This window comes from Phyllostomus discolor, chromosome 13, assembly GCF_004126475.2.
Source record: "Phyllostomus discolor isolate MPI-MPIP mPhyDis1 chromosome 13, mPhyDis1.pri.v3, whole genome shotgun sequence".
NCBI lineage: Eukaryota > Metazoa > Chordata > Mammalia > Chiroptera > Phyllostomidae > Phyllostomus > Phyllostomus discolor.
In genome coordinates this window covers 18128880-18147485 of record NC_040915.2, presented here as the reverse complement: position 1 = coordinate 18147485, position 18606 = coordinate 18128880, and the positions used below count along the sequence as shown (strand labels likewise).

At 44.1% G+C, this 18606-nt stretch overlaps 1 protein-coding gene and 1 non-coding gene across 8 annotated transcripts in view; both read left to right on the top strand.

Annotated features, from left to right (window-relative positions):
• PPP2R2B (protein phosphatase 2 regulatory subunit Bbeta) overlaps positions 1 to 18606 on the top strand; it is a 484254-nt gene that overhangs the window by 372189 nt on the left and 93459 nt on the right. For all 7 annotated transcript variants that reach the window (XM_028527613.2, XM_028527615.2, XM_028527612.2 and 4 more), the window contains one exon: positions 17375 to 17472. In XM_028527613.2, coding sequence (XP_028383414.1) covers positions 17375 to 17472 — 98 coding nt within the window. The remainder of the gene's footprint in view (positions 1 to 17374; positions 17473 to 18606) is intronic.
• On the top strand, positions 9029 to 9158 carry LOC114510471. Its single transcript, XR_003685651.1, has one exon. It is a non-coding gene; the product is annotated as a small nucleolar RNA SNORA36 family (small nucleolar RNA).

The following is an 18606-nucleotide window of genomic DNA, read 5'->3' as shown; positions in this document are numbered from 1 at the left end:
GGCCTCTCTCCAATGTCTAAAGTGATGCTGTTAACCATTTACTGTATTACTTCTAAGTAAAGCAGTATTCAAATAAAATAAACACTTATTTAGTGCTTATGTGTGTAGGCCACCATTCTAAAGGCTTTGCATAAATTTCCTCATTTAATCCTTGGCATAAACCCTCCCCATTTTACAGATTAGGTAAGTGATGGGGAGCAAGATGTTAAGAAATATAGGTAAGATGAGCCAGCCAGGAAGTGTTGAAGCTGGAATTTAAAGTGTGGTTTGGGGGAGACTGCTATTGACTCCCTCCTGGAATTATTTCCCCAAACAGTTAGGCATACAGAAGATACTCAGCAAGTCATTTTCAAATGACACCAAACCTCATCTTCAACTGTGTACACTTTGGGGATTCTGGACCTCAGAGTGTGGTTGGTGCCCCTAGGTAGCTGCTATTCCAGCCATTATTCCAAGTGACTCACTCCTGTCACTCAGGAGTTAGCGGAATGACGGTGTCACTTCGCTAACTCCAGGCATACAGAGCACAGACGGACAGGCCCTAGAAGCTGATGCAGCCACTAATGAACTGTCTAGTCCAGAGATCCCTTCTCAGCGATCCGGCCATCCAATTCAAACTGCGCGTTTGACTGAAATAGTTCACTGGGTCAGACTTCCTGGCATAGAAAGATCTTCCCGCCCAGTCTCGGGTGTTCTTTCTTCCTGCAAATTGAAAGGGCAGAGACTGGCTGAGACAGGGACTTGAATTTAAGAATCAGGAGAGTATGTGTACATTTCACAACGCATGTGTTTTCAGGTATAGGATTAGCGAAGGAGGATTAAAAGAATAAGGTCGAGTTTCATTGGTTTTTGAATTTTTATTGTCTCACGTGTCTGCTACACCCAGTTTGACCAGAAGCCGTGTTTGTGTGTGTGTGTGTGTGTGTGTGTGTGTGTGAGAGAACAATACTAGAAAAAGAATATGAACCCAAGTGATCAGGCCACAACTATTAACAAACATTCTAGAAAACTGTATTTTCATTGAACATTGATTGTGTGTCTGCTCTGTGTCAGACCTTGGGCTGTGGGCCCGGGGGACTGTTACAATGAAAAAATCAGCTATGACTTCTGCCCTGGTGAATTTTACAGTCTTCTAGGGAAGCAGAAATTCACAGTCAACCCACAAACAAACATATAGTGGTGAATTTTGGTAGATGCTTTAAAGGGGGAAAAGAACAGGGCACTGTAGAGAGCAAGATAGCGTGTCTTCTGAAAAGGCCTTGCTCAGTAAATGCTGCTTACGCTGCAATTTTTAAAAACTGCAGAGATGTTAGCCAAGGGAAAGGGGGGTGAGGGGGGGTCGTTTAGGCACAGAGAGTGGCACGTTTGTTTCCCGGACCCCAAAGAAGGCGGAAGAGGCATGGCCTTTTTGAGATCTGGAAGGCAAACCGGTGGGGTGAGGATGGAGGGGAGGGAGGGTCAGGACATGAGTTAAGATGAGATTGGAGAGGTAGGAAAAGGCCAGGCTCACAGCATTTCCTTAGCAATAACTTCCCAAAAAGTTGTATTATCCCAAGACTTCCTCAGAACAGCTTCTGGTACATTTCACTGTGAAGAAGAGGCTGTGAATATGAAATTGTGGGCCATGTGATCTGTTCCTTCTATTGTGTCATAAAATGTTGAGATTTAATTCCTGTGAACTTGGCAAAAAATAATCAATGCGTCACAATTAGAGCTAAGGACTGGCTGTGGTGTGGGCTGGAGAGAAAGGAATTTTGCTACTGCAGTTAATACAGGGTGGGGCAAAAGGAGGTATACTATTGTTTATATGGAAAATAATACAATAATTAATAAATAATAATAATGCAAGAATAAACTCTGTGTTTCAGGCACTCCCAACTGTAACCCTACTTTTGCCCAACCCTGTAAGGATTGGCTTTTCTGTGCTCTCCAAAAGCCAGTAACTTGGGTTGTTAGAATCAGTCCTTACAATGTCCCCAAAAATAGAGCCCTTAGAGACATAGAAATATGACCCCATTTTCACTCCTCACTCATGTGCTTTGCATGGAGGAAATGGTTCTGAAATGGCTTCAGTACTTCATTTCTCCAGGACTGGTTTTGTTTCAGAAATGTTCCAGGCTTTGAGCCTCTATAGTAATAAATGATTTTAAAAAATAAGCTGTAGACAAAAATAGAGCTTGCATAACTTTAAGTTTAGGGGAGGATTGTCATATGCATTACACAGGCCAAGAATCGGCTATCCCATGAAAATCCTAAATCTCCACGTGGGGACCGTTTATAGCAAGCACGTTTGCTCTGCACAGAATGAGATCCTAGATACTGATAACGATGCCGTCTGTTAAATAAAGATGATTCTGTCTTCAGGGAACTTATAATCTAGTTAAGGAGACAGCATACATACAATACCTTCAAGCCATCTGCCAACATTTGTACTATAATCCAATATAAATAAGTCATGTCCTGTAAGAAGGTGTCAACTAGGTGGGTGAAGTTTCACATAGAAACTTTCCTTACTGGGTTTCTAAAAGGGACTAATTTCCAACTAGACGTTCCCTTGGAAGGGAGGGGAAAGAGGATAAATACTAAGAGAACAAAGTCTAGGTTGAGGAACTCATTGGTAGAGTCGAACATGAGTAAAATAGGGGTTCTGTCTGTAACGAAACACATTTCAGTCAGGAAAATAGAGCAAGGACACTCAGAAGAGAAAAAGTCACAGGTAGATGTGAAAAGTTAGAATTGTAGAATTGTGAGGAGGGAGAGATTTTTTTCAATCGGGAGCTCATAGAAAGCTTCCATAGAGTAGTGGTACTGGCCTGGAAGTTCTCGTGCATCCATTTTTTTTTCATTCAGCCATTCAACAGGAATTCAGAAATTGTGTGCAACCCTCCTAAGTGCAAGTTTCTGTGCCAGGTCCCCAGACTGAAATAGCAAAGAAGATCTTGCCCCCAGGGAGCATTCTCTCTAGAATAAGATGTCAGCACGCGTACGTAATGGGCAAAATATCTTAGGGGACTGAAATGCCATGAAAGCTGGTCAGCAAAGACCATATTTGCTCAGGAAGTCCAAAGAGTTCAACTTGGCTAACGTGTCAAGTGTGTGATAAGGAGTAGATGGAAGAGTTAAGGTTGAGCCCAGAAGATCCACTCTACCATGCTAAGAAATAAAGCTGGTTACTAAGAGTGAACAGAAAGGACCAGGGGGAAAAAACAGGAATGATAGATGAAAGAGAGTGGGGAGAAGAAATAACAGCAGGCAGAGGAAAAAGAAATGAGACCCAAGGGAGGCAGCTCAAGAGCATGGGCTTTGAAATTAGAGTTGGGGTACAATCCCAGCTGCACCACTAACCAGCCTCCCAAACTTAGGCAAGTTATTTAACTTCTGTGAGCCACCATTTCTTCAATGGAGAAATAGAGGACGATACTGAAATCATGGCTTTGAATGGCAATGAAATGGCATGATATAAAATACAAAGCACAGATCCTGGCCAAAGTAGGTGTTCGACACACGAGGATGATCATGTAGACTTAGGAAGAGAATATGTGTAAAGGGCCCAGTACTATGTCTGCCATGCGGCAGGCCAGTTCAGTGAATAGTAGTCTCACAGGAAAACTGTGCTTTTCTGTTTATCCAAGATCCAGCACAGTGTTGCACAGTTACTAGGAGCTCAAAAGTGTTTGCCCAGTAGTGGACATACAAGTGTCACATTTTTTGGGCTACAGATTTGAATTTTGTATTACTAGCATATAGATGGTACCTAAAGCCACGAGGCTGCCACAACAGAAATGGCCCTGAAATGTGTGTAAAACATTTGTTTTTGTAAATCACCTATTTTAAAAGCAGTTGGAGAACTTATTTTCAAGGCTTTTGTGAATCATTTTGCAAAGAAAATTACATTAGATTTTATCTTTTGAGTAAATCTCTTGATCCTGTGCTAGAATTTCTTTATGTCAAGTGCAATTATATCAGGTAAAGAGAGTCATAACTAAATCATGAAAAAAAAAAAGAAAAAGAAAAACCATGCTTTTCTAAATGTTGAAACACTGGTGTCCTACTGAGACTGGAATATCTCGAGGCCAGGTTAATAGCAAGGCAATTCCAGGAGCCTTCTGCAGGACGGTTATGGGCCTCTCCCTGCAGTCCCGCTTTAATCAAGGAGTGTGCGGCTGGAGACGTTTCCATTCAAGATGGACTTCCTGGAAGGGAGAGCTACAAATCACTGGGAAAATTCCCGGCATCCTCACCCAGGTCTGGCCATTTGCGAAATGGCAGTAAATCTTCCACAGGGCAGGGTGAAAGAGGGGGTATTTTTTTCCCCTCTGACAGACTTGTTTCTTTCAATAATAATAATAACAATAATAATAGGAATGATGGCGAAAGTTACCTAAGAAAGGCCATATGGAGGTCAGGCTCCCTGTCTCACCATTTTTAAGTGTAAACAGCCCAGCAGCCTCTTGCCTGGCAGGCAGATAGGAGGTAATGGGCCTGGGAGCAGTAGGAACAGAGTCCTTTCTGCTCTTAGCTTCAAAAGAGAAAGCAGGGAAGAGAGGAAGGAGGAAAGTATGGAGGAGAGAGGGAGAGAGGAAGAGGGGGAGAGGGAAAGAAGGAAAGAAGGAAAAAGAGGGAAAAGAGGAGGGGAGAAGAAAAAGGGAAAAACAAAAAAAGGAACCAAGACATTGTTTTTCACTCACAGTGATCACATGGATCTCTGAAATACTGATTGAGGGGAGAAACTCTTACTAAATATTTGGAGAATTTTGTGACAATAGGGCTTCAATAGCATTTTTCTTCCTTATATCTACCCTTTGACTGAGGATGGAAGTTGAACCTGTATAGATTTTATTTCAGCTATTAATGGTGGACCCGTCCTGGTTACTGGTTTATATATCCACACATGTATTTGTTTATTCATTCATTCATTTAGCAATTCCATTCTCTTCTTCATTACTCTGTCCCTGGCTGTTGAAACTTTCTCATTGGCATATACACCTGCTATCGTTTCTATGATCTTACAACAATGCTCTCTTAACCTGACCTCCTTACTATCTTCCACCTCATTTCTTCGAGACTCCTTTCAGCAAAACGGCTTGCAATGTCATCTGTACCAATTGTCTCTAGTTCCTCTGCTCCCATTTGCTCTGAGACCCACTCCAGTCCTTTCACCCCCACCCTCCCACAGAAACTGGTCAAAGGCCAGGGTTACCTCCATGATTCAAATCTGAAGGTTACAGAAACCTTTCGCCTACCTTTCGGCAGTGTTTGACATGCTTGGTCACACTCTCTGCATTCCACTAGGCACCCAGGACACTTAAGCTTTCTTGATTTTTTCCTTCCAATGGGCTGCTCTTCTTTGTTTTGTTTTGTTTTGTTTTTTTCCTGATCCTCCTCCTTCACCCAGCCTTTCAGATGTTGGAGTGCCCCCGAGTTCAGCTCTTTGTCCTCCCCTCCTGTTTCCATGCACTCACTCCCTGAGATCTCCCACAGCTGCACGGCTTTAAGTACCACCTGAAATGATGCTAATAGCCCCCACATTCAGATCTCCAACTCAGAGCCTGCTCCTGGACTCTGAACTCTCGTTTCCCATGGTCTACTCAGCATCTTTGCTTCGAACCTCTCAGACTGCCCATGCCTAAAACTGAATGTCTGGTCTTTTCCCCAAAACACCCATTTCACCTTCAAACTTTCAATCTCAGGGACAGCAACTCCATCATGTGAATCATTAGGGCAAAAACCTTGAAATCATCCTTGATTTTTTTCTTTCTTATCCCATAATCAGTCCATCAGCAAGTGCTGCCAGGTCAACTCTCAGCACGTATTCAGGGTCTGATCACTACTCTCTACCTCCACAGCCAGCGCCGTGGTCCGAGTCACCATCGTCTCTCACCCAGCTTATCTCAGCACCACCCCTGATCCCACCTCATCCCTCTCCAGCCTGTTCTCAGCACAACAGCCAGACCGCCACTTGTAGAATGCCGGGCTTCACCACCCCTCTATTCGGTTCCCTCCCACAACCTTCCACGTCAGTTGTTCTCACTTTTTAAAATTGTGATCAAATGTGTACATAACATGAACTTTAACCAGTTCCGAGTGTGCAGTTCAGTGATATTAAGGACTTTCACATCATTGTGCCCATCTCACTTTTGGTAAAAGCCAAGGTGCAGGGTCCCCAAGACTCTGTGTTATTCAAAACTCTCATATCTCTTACCTCATTTTCCCCTTGTTTGCACTCTCCAGCTACCCCAGTCTGCTGGCACACACACGTGTCAGTCTTAGGGTCTTCCCCTTAGTCTTCTAGAGCACTCTTCCTATGGATGCCTGCACAGTGAGCTCCCTCATCTCCTTCCGGTCTGCCCTGTGGTTGGATGGGCTTTAAAATCTAAGCATCCCTCCTACCTCCGGCACTCTTAATCTCCTGTACTCAGCTGTATTCTTTCCCCATAGTACCTAACATATGATGCGATGTATCACGTTCATGCATTGTCTTTGCTCCACAAGTAGAATGTAAGTTCCGTAAGGACAGATAGTTTGCCTATTTTATTCATTGATATGTACCCAGTATCTGGAATAGTGGGTACACTATTGACACATAGTAGGTGCACTCAGTGAGTATTTGAGTAAATAAATGGAATTATGAATGAGTCTATCAACATTTAGTCTTTACTGATTTTTCTACATTTTATAGTATTCATGGGTATGTAAACTACTACACGAACATGAAAGAAATATAATTATCTAAATATTCCATTTTCAATGAATAGAAAAAAGTAAGAATATAGTGCCTTTGTTTAATGAGTATTTATTAAAGGTAGAGTCTGGCTAGTGATGAAAATCAACAATAGTTTATTCTACCTTTTATTGTTTACCCACTTTATGTAGGCTGTTGTATTTAGGGCTTTAAAACATGCACATTATCCAAAGAAAGAAGGAAAGGAAGGCAGGAGGGAGGGATGGAAAGAGGAAGGGAGACAGGGGGAGAAATACTAAGTGATTCATAGAATTGTAAGTGGCACATTTCATTCTAATACTTTCTGTTTTCTTTACTAAGACCATTGAAAAACTATTATAGTGTAATACTGGCAAACCGCGAGTGGCATCTTAATGTTGTTTGGCTTGGAAACCTCATGATTTTAGAGAAAAAAAAATCCAAATCCATTTCTACTATATTCTTCATTTATTTCTTTAGGCCCATCTGAGTTTAGCAAGGGGACACATTGCATTTAGTGTCCAATGTGTCCTTTAAAGATACAAGAGATTTCTTGACTGCAGGCATCTGGGGAAGATTCCACAGGGTGAGTTTCCACACATCAGGGATTCTTACTCCGTGGCTGAAAGACCATCATAAGGTCTCTGAACAAACTGTTCCCCCCACATTTTGTACTGCATCCCAGTCTACCATAAATTCCCAGTCTCTGTACTGAAAGCTCCTTGAAGGCAAAGACCAGATGTGTTTTGTTTGTTAGCATATCTCTGGCACCCAGCCCAATGACATGCACAAAATAGGTGTCCATTTAAGAGATTCCTGGAATCGTAGGCCTGTTGGCTTAGTACACTTTGGATTGTCTCGTGGCCACTCCCATGCCTGCTCCCAAGGAGCACTGCATTCTCATTCCCTCTCTTTGCCAGCCCAGCTGCTCTTCTCTCTCCCTGGGAGTCATACGACCCTTAATTCCTTGCCAATTCTGCAAAGGCTTTTTAGGATAAAATGTGTTATTTACTGATCAGTCTATCTAGTTCTCAAGTCATAAATACTCTTCCAAACAAGAATTTCCCCTTGCCTCGAACCCCTTAAAAATATTTTCCTTTAAAATATTGTGTATTCAACCAGCATAAATATTCCATTCTTCCGTACTTTGTTCAGGGAAACCAGTCTGTATGCATTGGTCCACTTTGATATGGGATCTCTTTGGCTCTCATTCAATGCTCTATGAAAGAAAAAATAATTAAGAAGCATCTGTTATATCTTAAGACACTCATCTAGGCAGTGAAGGCTCAGTGATGAGTACATTCAGTATGCAGTTGATGATTCAAAGACTGAGACAGGCATTGAGACTGATTCCGTTACCACTGGGCTGAGTGCCGATGGTACGTGGTGATCACTGCGGAGAAGGAGAAGTATGGATGCAGTCAGGCTGCATGGAGAGGGGAGTTGTCTGGCTTTGGGAGGAAGTCGTGCAGGGCTTCCCTAAAGGAGTGACATTGGAGCCAGCCCACAGGTGGGGGGCAGTTTTAGTTTCCACGGTACAGATGCCAGGCCTCACTGGCCTCAGAGCGTCTGGCACCATGACATTTTTGACCAAAGGCATGCCAAACAAACTCCATGTTAAGTGTGTTTGGGCTGCACTCTGCCTGCCTGAGAGCCCCTGTTCCCCTGCAGATGTGATGAGATTCCCCATTTCAGACCTCAAGTCCTGCTGACTTTGGGGTCGGTGGTAGATGCCCCATGTTGTGTAGGTAATAGATCCAAATGACTGGCAGAGTTTGCATTGCCTGAGCGGTTAATTACTCCTCTGCTTTCTGAAAGAGTGGGTGACAGATGGCAGACACCTTGACAGCAGATTCCCCTGTAAGCCTCACAGGCTTGTGGTTAGTAGGCAAGTCTGGACTGCAACCAATTTCCCACTAGATTTTTCTGTACTTAGACGACTTAAAATTTTTAAAACTCCTTTGCCCTTTAGGCAAGTTGTGTTCCAACTACGAGAAAATTCTCTCTTCCCAGCTTCTTTGCTGCAGAAACATGTTTTGAATGAAAGGCAATCTCCATCTACCCACATGGCCTGGGTAGTCTCAAACCCGGTTAGTGCTGGGGATTTGGTCAGCATGGGGAAGCTGTGTGCATTTTAATGGGAACAGCATGGCATTCATTACTCACCTGCTTCCTACCATCTGGATTTTCACAGATCAGCAAGCATGGTGGGCTTCCTGCACACTACCAGGGAGAACTTGGCTCCTAAGGAAGGCAAGACTCTAGGTCCCTTTGAAGTCATAATTTTATGATGGACACCATGATTAATTGAGAGGGGGGCATGCTATATCCCAATAAGCTGCTTTCATATTTGGATAGTCAAAAAGTAATGCACCAAGTTGGGACAATACAACACAGGCTAGGGGAGATGGTTGGATGGAAAGCACTAATCTATTCATTTACTTCACAGCCTACAAAAACCAAAACCAAAAAGCAATGCACCATTTCCACACAGTGGAAGGGAGATAAACCACCCTGATACCTGTCCTGGGAACCAGGCAAGTGTAGGAGAAATTGATTGGGTAGGGAAGCGAAGTGAAAATGTGCATGTGAGAGTCTGCACAGATATTCCAGTTCAACATGCAACACTAATCTGGTCCCGTGCGAAGAGCTATGAGGAAAACAAAGATGGAAATACATGTATGCATTTAGATGCAAATGACAGAAAACCTGTGATTTAGCAGAAGCTGAAACTACAGTTTATTATTTAACAAGTCCAAACACAGGCTATCTCTATGGTAGGCTTTTATAGCTCAGTGCTCTCATCAAAGACTTGTTCTATTTTCCCATGTCATACTCCGGCCTCTTGGCTTTTTAAACTCTTTAGACTTAAATCACGTCATGGTCACATGACAGCTTCCGCAACCTCACATGTCCTGGTCACACATGATCACATACAGAGGCAGGAAGCAAGGGGCAGTCAGTGTGGCCACAAGGGATCCCCTTGCTTGTTTCCTTCCTTTTATCCAGGGAAGAAAAATCTCCCCCAGAAGTTCTGCCCCCTTGTCCCCCAGCAGACATTCCTACATGCTTCATTGGCCAGATCTGGGTCCCATGGCCACCAGTAGTCGGAGGGGAGGCTGGGAAGCAAGTATCTGCATTTTGCAGCCCCTATAGTAGGAGGTAGGCAAGGGCGAAAGGCACTGGCTAAAAGTACAACACATTACCTGCCCTTAGTGAAGTTGGTGCACAGGGGCAGACTGACATGTGAACCATGCCCATTTGCTAGCACTGTGCTTGTGGTTACATCACAAGGAGCAGTTGTGATAAGATCTAGGGAACTGGGGCTGTTGGACCCTTCTGCCTACCTCCCTTCTTTCATATAGGAGGAGTACACCACCAGGTTCAAGTTAAGACCACTATGCAAAGAATTAATTATATTCAAATGAAAGGAAAAGGATTCAATATCTAAATCCCAGACACTGGTGGAATGACAAAAGAGTAAGTCTGGATCAGAAAGTGCGTATTACTCACCAAAGATCGGGATAGCAAGCATGTAGCATGTGCGCCACCAACCTCCACGCCCAGGGTATACATGACTAACTGATCACTACACTCTCCCATCAAGCCCACCTGTGACCTCAGAACTCATCTTAATAGATGGCTTCGCACAATAGATCAAAATTGGTCAGCAAGCTTAGATCTACTTGTTATCACTACTCAGGACTTCATATTTACCACTCCTGGCACCAGGACCAAGCTAAAGGAATACGAGAAATTGGATAAGCTAAGAAGTGAATGCTGCTGAACCAAGGACTTGAACATAGTCCCATTCAAAGACAAAGGGTAGAGAGCTTCCTGCATAAACCTGGTTTGATTGGCAAAGGTGTGTTGATGAATTGAGCTTCCCACCACTCTAAAAACAGAATGGTGATAATATCTCAGCATTAAGATTAAAAAAAAAAAGTAAAATCTCTGACTCTGAGTAGTGAGGAAATGACCGTCGGCCCCAGACTGAGTTGAGTCATATCTGTGGAGACCAGTAGTGTGAAGGCTCTGTATTTGCACCGCATTTTTAACTTTTGGAAGCTCTTAATATTCCTGTCAGCTCATTTTATTTTCATAATTGTATCCCTTTTGAAAAACTATGTACCGCAAAGGGGCAATATGAAGGCCCGCCTTGGGGTGGTGAAACTGTTCCGCATCATGATGGTGGCAGTGGCTACACATCTCTGTGCATTTGTCTAAAGCCAGAAAACTGCGTGCCGCTGTAAGTGAATTTTACCACGTGGGAATTTAAAAAATTTTCGAAAAGTTTAAAAAGTCACTGACATAAATGTGAAAACCTCTTATTTAGTTTGAAAAACCAGTGAACACTGTTTACAAATAAAAATTGTGCATGTGTTCATGGTCATGGTAAAAATCATAAAATACTGGAAAAATTTTTTTAAAAGACTAAGAAAATAAATGAACCATCCACATTCTACACCAAAGTCATATCACTTGGCCTCCCCCTCACAGCCCTTCTCCCTGTGAATGTTTGTGGACTTACAGGAGTTAACGCTTGTGTCCAGGGGAGTCAGATTGTGAGGGAAATTTCATTTTATATTTTAAGTATCTTTTGGTATTGATGGAAGTTTTAGTGACTGTATACTACTTTACCAGTTAAAGAAGATATATTTTGAAATGAAAATACATTAACAAAATTGCAGTCACCGTACCCGCACTTTAATTGCCTGCTGCCTCTTTAAACTTGACTACACGTTGACATCAGCAGGGCCATTTTGGCGCAATCCCCGTAGAGGTACATGGGCATGTCTTGCTTCACCATAATCAGACTTCTTTTTCCCTCCAATTTTAGTAGAAAATATGCTCCAACACACTATTTGAGTTATCAAAAACTTACCAGAGAAAAATTTCTCTAAGAAAACGGTTGCTGTCTTTGGACTGTGAAAGAATCCAGAAAGGAGTTCACAGTTCCATGTAGATGATAGGAGTATTTTTAATCCCCCCCAGGAAGCCTAAGAATCCCATTTGTTTAATCCACAAAGTCATTGCCAGTCTAGCTAAAAGCCCCTGGGGAGGGATGACAAAGGACAGCCATGCCACCTCCCCTCACTGCAAGGCCCATCTCCGATCAATCACGGCACTTCAGGCTGGAAGGGACCTTCCAAACCCTACTCGATACAAACTTACTCTTTGTGCCATTCCACCATTGCTGTCGCTATGAAACCTATTTTCTGTCCTTGCTGATATCCTGGTCCTAGCTGAAGGGACGGGAAACTCTTCCCAGAGTCAGCCTGACCATCAGGAAGCAAGCCAGGTATGAGTAGGTGGAACTAGTCAGCTCATTCAAGTAGGGTGGAAGACTTCCTAGTGTTGTCTACCAAATGTTTCTTAGGTGAAAGATAACATGTTTAATGGCTTCTGACGGTTGAAATGCATTACGCTCTCACTTCAATCCCATTGCCTAGGATTGATTCTGAAAAGGGCAACGCTAGCGACCTCTCAGTAAGATCTTGGCCTCTCAGAGGGTTTGGGTTTAGGTCCTCTCTAACTTTCAACTGAGTCATCATTTGGTCACAACAGTCACCCTGCTATCTGAATTGTGCATGGCCCTCTAATCCAGGGACCTGCCTCAGCCCAGTGTCCTGGCAGTACACAGACCCCAGCTGAGCATGGTCCTGTGGGCAGTGAGGGCACAGGCCAGGGGACCCCTCTTCCTCCCACTTCACCATCACACGAACAGAATTGGCTGAGTCAGTTTCTATTATTCAAATAAATGGAGACTTCATGTACGGAATTACCAGCCTGGGACCTTTGTGGGATGCTGAGACTACTTTTTAAAAAGGAAAAAAAAATGGTCTTAGCCATGCCCATTGAACTAGAAATGGGGTTACCGGGCCACCATCTTGTGGAAATTAAATCAACGCAAATAGATGTGGAACAGGGCAAATGTCCTACTTCCTTTAAAAATCACATTAACTACATTTGGCCTCTATACCTGCTTTTGGCTCCTGTTATTTTTTACTCAAAGACATGCACTTGGTCCACAAATCTATAGAACAGAGGAAAAATGCTGTGTTTATAGTTTTTGTTCAACAGCATCAAAGGCTGGACATTTAATAAAATTGTGTCAGATGAACTGGTTGGTCATTTAAGGCCAAAATCATGTTGAATTTGATACATTGATTCCTATTGACCATGATTTCAGATGAAGTTGTTTTTTGTTTTGTTTTTTTGTTTTTTTTTAAAGTTCTTTCTTTTTTTATTTTTAATTAATTAATTAAGATTTTATTTACTTATTATTTATTTTTAGAGAGGGAAGGGAGGGAGGGGGAGAGAGAGAGAGAGAGAGAGAGAGAGAGAGAAAGATTCAATGTGTGGTTGCTGGGGGTTCTGGCCTGCAACCCAGGAATGTACCCTGGCTGGGAATCGAACCTGGGAGACTTTGGTTCCCAGCCCGTGCTCAATCCACTGAGCTACACCAGCCAGGGCTCAGATGAAGTTGTTGTCTCTAATTTTGCTAGTTTTATTCTCCCCATATCCTAGTTCTATAAAAGTTGTTTTGTCTTAAGCAGGCTACATTTTCCAATTTAAACTGCCCTACCAAACAGCATGACGTGAACCCAAGAGAATTGGTATCAGAAGTTGCAGTATCTTGAAATTGGAATGTGGGATGATTCATGAGTTTTGCATCAATTATTAAATGGTCATAGATGGGGATCCGCAGAGATGGATGGGGCAGTAACGCGTTCTGGTTACACCTCCTGGCTCAGCCGTGATAAATGAGGCTGGCAACAAGGAAGTTCAAAACGGGCTTTATCTCGAGCTGCAAAATGGCACATGCTCTGCAGGGAGGTGGACAGTGGCTAGCCATAAATGACCTAACATACAGACCAACTGGCTGGCAGGGTTAAAATAAAAATAAGGACTTGCCAAGGGGCCGAAGGAATTTCAGAATCCTTCGTACCCATCACCCTTTCTCTTACAAGATTCTCGAGGGCAACATAGCACACATAATGATAACAGCTGGAAAACAAAAGGGGTGTTTTTATTAGCAGGGATCATGTCTGAGGCCCCATACCGCAGAGTTCTAATAACACTGGCGTGGATCACGTGACTTAGACTGGAGCCTGAATCCTACTCTGTGCGCCTTGATTATTTTTCTTTCTCTGGTACATGGCTCTTCCAAATCCCCATACCTTTTGCCTTTCTGTTAGGTCAGGACCCCACTGCAGCATCTTACCTGGACATGCGCTGTCTAGTAGGCATTATTCCTTTGATCTTTCTCCTTCCTTGATGAAAATTTTTGTTCTTGTATGTGACCAATATTCTATGTGAGTACCTATGGTTCCTTGTGATTTAAAATGTGCTGTAGCTTCCAAGCAACGGTTGCATTTAAGAAGGGCCTTTAAGGGGGTGTTGCTCTAATGGTAGGGGGCTGTAGGCATCGTGGTATTTGGGGCCCAGTGGTCTTTCCTAACAATTTTTAAATAATATGGGTGGCATGCACGTGTGAGAGACATTTAGCAAATACAAAAGAAAATGTATTCCTTTATAAAGGCCGAGGGAATAGTGAGTAAAAATAGATACCGCAGGCAGAAATCATTGGTAGAGGCTTGAGTACAGGAGAGCAGATGTGTTATTTCTGAAGATGGGGGCAGACATAGGGTACGGTGGGGTGAGGAGTCGTGCACGTTTTCATTGAAATGGCTTGGAGGGCAGGAGCCCTTCAGTGGTGTGTCCCCCATGGAGTCTGGAAGGACGCTTCATGCATCCTCTGCAGCAATGAGTGGTTTAAAGAAAGGAACAGATCCATGTCTGAGAATTACTGAGTTTAAAAAAAAATATCCTACCTTGTTTTTACCTGCGTGGATCTTAAAGGGAGAATGAAGACATTTTCACAGAGAGTCTGGGCAAAAAGACAATGTATTATGGCATCGTTGAGAAAGTGAGTTTGGTTCCCTTGGAGTGACATTTTCTTGGAAACTGAGCCAGAGGCTGACCTTGGGAAAAGCTATTAACTCTTCTGATACCCAGCCCCACCAAAAGGAGAGGCCCATCTTTTAGTTCCCAATACGTGGACCCCGGAGCCCTCCCAGGACTCCGGAGTCTGTGTTAAAACTGCCGCTGAGAGGGCGGACGTCAGTTGCCTGTAAACAGCATCTTAGCCCCGAAGACAGGAGGAGAGAGGAGCGTGGCACCGTGAACCCCCAGGCCAGTGTCCCCATCATCCTCTCACCTCTCCCCGCTCCCCTTCTTCTCCGGAAGGTGTGCGTATCTTAAGCAGTTTGAGAGCTTTGACTCACTGCTTAGTACCGACGGAATCCTGATGGTAAAAGAAACAGCCACTTCTTCCTTAGGTTGCACCCAAGTCAGGAAGCTCTGTGAATAACTTCAGTGCTAGCTAACCGCTCACTGAAAGGCCAGAAGCAGTAACTAAGGAGGGTATCCTGGAGCTCTAGTGCTTTTCAAGCAGGGCGTTCTGAGGCGACTACAAACATCCAGCAGCCGCCGTCCCTCCTTTGTGCTAAGATGCACAAACTGTCACAAAGAGAAGTGGTCGCATAATTCACTGGAGGTCATCGGCTTCCCAGCCCTGCTGGGCTTTCTTTTTTCCACAGTGCGCCCTTGTTATAGAAATAGGCCTTCTGAACTTACCTTTGGAACTAAATAGCCACACAGCTTATTTCGTGTTTCCTTAGGGTAGTGTTCATTTGGAGGGCTCTTCCTGGGGGAATGGACTAGATTTGCAGTTGAGTAAGAAGTGGAGTGGTCTTTTCTGAAGGAAGACTATAGATCAGACATCACAAGCGGGTGATTTAGCACTGTCTTCAGCCAAAAATATAGACAGGTGTATATATTTTTTAATGTCCTGGTATTGAAAAAAAATTAGTTCCCCATATATAAAACTTCAGAGATTTTGCATAAACATCTGAATTTCCAACTTCTTTATTTCATTTTGTTTTTTTTTTTATCCTCACCTGAGGACAGACTTAGAGACAGGAAGGAGGGAGAGAGGGGAGCGGGGAGAAACAGCAGTGCAGGAGAGAAACACCAATGCCAGAGAGAAACACTGATCGGTCGCCTCCCCTACGCTCCCTCACCAGGAACTGAACCCGTGACCTTTTGGTTTCTGGAACGATGTTCCGACCAACTTGAGCCACACTGGCTAGGGCCTCCGATGTTCCGACCAACTTGAGCCACACTGGCTAGTGCCTCCAACTTCTTTTAAGAATATCAGAATATCTGGTAATGCTTGCAATAGTTCATGGCCACAGGTGGCTTACACCGAGCGGCCACTACTCCCCTAAGAGGGGACCAGCTTTCTGCTTCCCCTGGCTTCCTTCACTCCATTTACCTGGTGGCCCTGGAGAGCTTTGAGTTTGTTGTTCCTCAGGCCAGTCAGCTAAGAGGCCCAAATGAGAAACCGTGACTTGTTCTTTTAAATGCACCTAGCTTGAAAGCGACTATGGTTTAGGCCTTACTCTTTTTCCTTCTGCACAAAGAGTGACCGTTAGGAGCATTTTCACATATGGAGAAGCACAGTTATGTGCAAAGTGGAGAATTGCGCACTACTTACCTGAATAAATCAGGCATACAAAGAATATCCTGAAACGATGATATTCAAGTAAGATGTGAGATGTGAATTATTCAGGGGCAATTGCCTTAGTTTTCCAGCTCACTGTTTCCCCTTTGCCTTCCTCACATGGACATAATCTGCAGAACATTCCTCTACCAAAGGCCATAGTCATAATTCCCCTGCCCTCTTTTTTAAGAACAACTTATTTGAACTCTCTGTAGTGATTGTCAGAGCCCTGCAGGGGAATAATTGCACGAGAATTAACCTCTGACATTTTTCTAAAAATAGCCCTAATAAATCCAATCATAGGTAATTTACCTGTCCATATTCCTCCGGGGATAACCATCTTTGAAGAAAGACTCGGCAGGCTGGCATTCCTCCAGCAATTATCTGTGATCTGAGTTCCTGGTGCCTGTGTATTTTCTCTGTTTGGGAATACAGGGACACATTGCCCTCTCCCCTCTGACCTCGTGACCCTGTTTTCTCAGCACCCTTCTCCTGGGGTTGGAAGCTGGCCATGCTCTTCTAGAAAGGTGTGTTGGGCTCACCAAAAAAGAGGGAGCAAGGGTCAAGCTGGAGCATTTATGGGGTCCTTCCTTCAATTTCCAGATTGCTTAGGTTGCCAATGAATTTCCATGTCTGAGCGTCAGGCATCCCAGCCTGGCTTCATCAAGGTCCCCAGCCCTCATTTGCATAGCCACCACAGAAACCTGTTTGGGGAGGCGCCCTGGTGTCGAAGAAAGGGAAATGCAGGAAGTCCAGGGAGGGGATACAGGCTCTGTGGCTGGTTGAAATTATCAAAGAAAATGGCCAGTTTCCCTGAGACTTCAAGAAATTTGTTTTCTCTTGCCCCAGATAAAAGGATCTGAATGTACTTTTTCCTTTTGTTCTCGACAGATGTTCCAGGAGACCACAGAGCAGTGTGGGCCTCTAGGAAATTTCCTTTCCCAAGTGCCGCTTGTAGTGGCACTTAAAATACAGAACATAAAACCCTTGTAAATTCCACAGCAGAGACAAAGCCTTAAGCCCTTAAATGCATGGAAAAGTATGTCTGTCGTTTCAAAGTAAGTGTGCAGTTACTTAAATTGCCTTTGTCTTCTTCTTTTCAGCTGACATTATCTCTACGGTAGAATTCAACCACACGGGAGAATTACTAGCGACAGGGGACAAGGGGGGTCGGGTTGTAATATTTCAACGAGAGCAGGAGGTAAGTGGCAAGTGAATGCAAAATGCCCCTTTTCTTCCCTTGTTAAAGGAGGCCTCCTCCTGTTCCTTAACCCTCAGGAGTCGCCCTTAACCTCGGTGCCTGGCTAGCAAACTAAAAACTGCCAAAAAGTCAACATCTCCAGTTCATAAAAGCACCTGAAAATAGTCTTTCCTGGGCATGACCTTATCTTCTCGAACCTGGGTATTGCACGTCTCCTCTGAGCTGCAAAATGCCATGGGTGCTTTTTGAGCATAACTCCTCCTTTTGGGAGTGAGATCTATCCTCGAATGATTAAGATTAAATCACCCCTCATGTCAGGTTCTCCTACGGAATATGTAGGGGGAAAAATAGTTCTTTGCCAACAGCTGTGAAGGGGCAGCTTGGGTCAGTAGAGAAGAAAATGATAGCTCACCCCACCAGAGGGACTTCAGTCCCCCAGAATGACATCTGAGCAACGCAGGGGGCACACGCTTCACTGGAGGTGACACGGAGGTCCCAGGAGCTGAAGGCTGTGTGCTTTCCAAGCAGGCGTTCTTCCTTCCACGGAATCTCTAACAGCCCGTTTCTTCCTGGGATTTGGGTTCCACCAGGAATTGTGTCTCTTTTTCATACAAATTGGATTGTGGGGGCGGGGGGGGGGGGGGGGGGTGGTGTCTGCTTCTGTTTTGTCAGAATGGAGTCATGGCCCCATGTGATTCCCTGGGCCTCCCCTGGCAGGGTCCCGGAGCTTCCAGCAGGCCGGCCTGTGTTCTAGTAACTCTCCCATCTGCTCTGACCTGCCCATGAGATTCACCCAGAGCAGCATCGAGGCGGGGGGGGCCCAGTGCAGGAGAGAGGCCTCACCAGAGACTTCCCTAGCAATTTAAAGCCTGTTTTGTGCCTCAAAGCCATTTAAGTTCCACCCCCCTCAAAAAAAAAAAAAAAAGGAAAGCCTCATTTAGAGGTGATATATTTGGTAATTGCACAGTATTTGCAATTAATTTCTAGAAGGGCATCAGAATCCCTCGGGGTTCTGTATAAATTCAAGTGTTCAACATTAAATCAGGCACCCAGCCTTTTCCATTGGCCCAGGAAACACGGAAATGTGGCTGGCAAGTAGAAACTAATAGCTCGTCGTGACCTGGAATTTTTCCT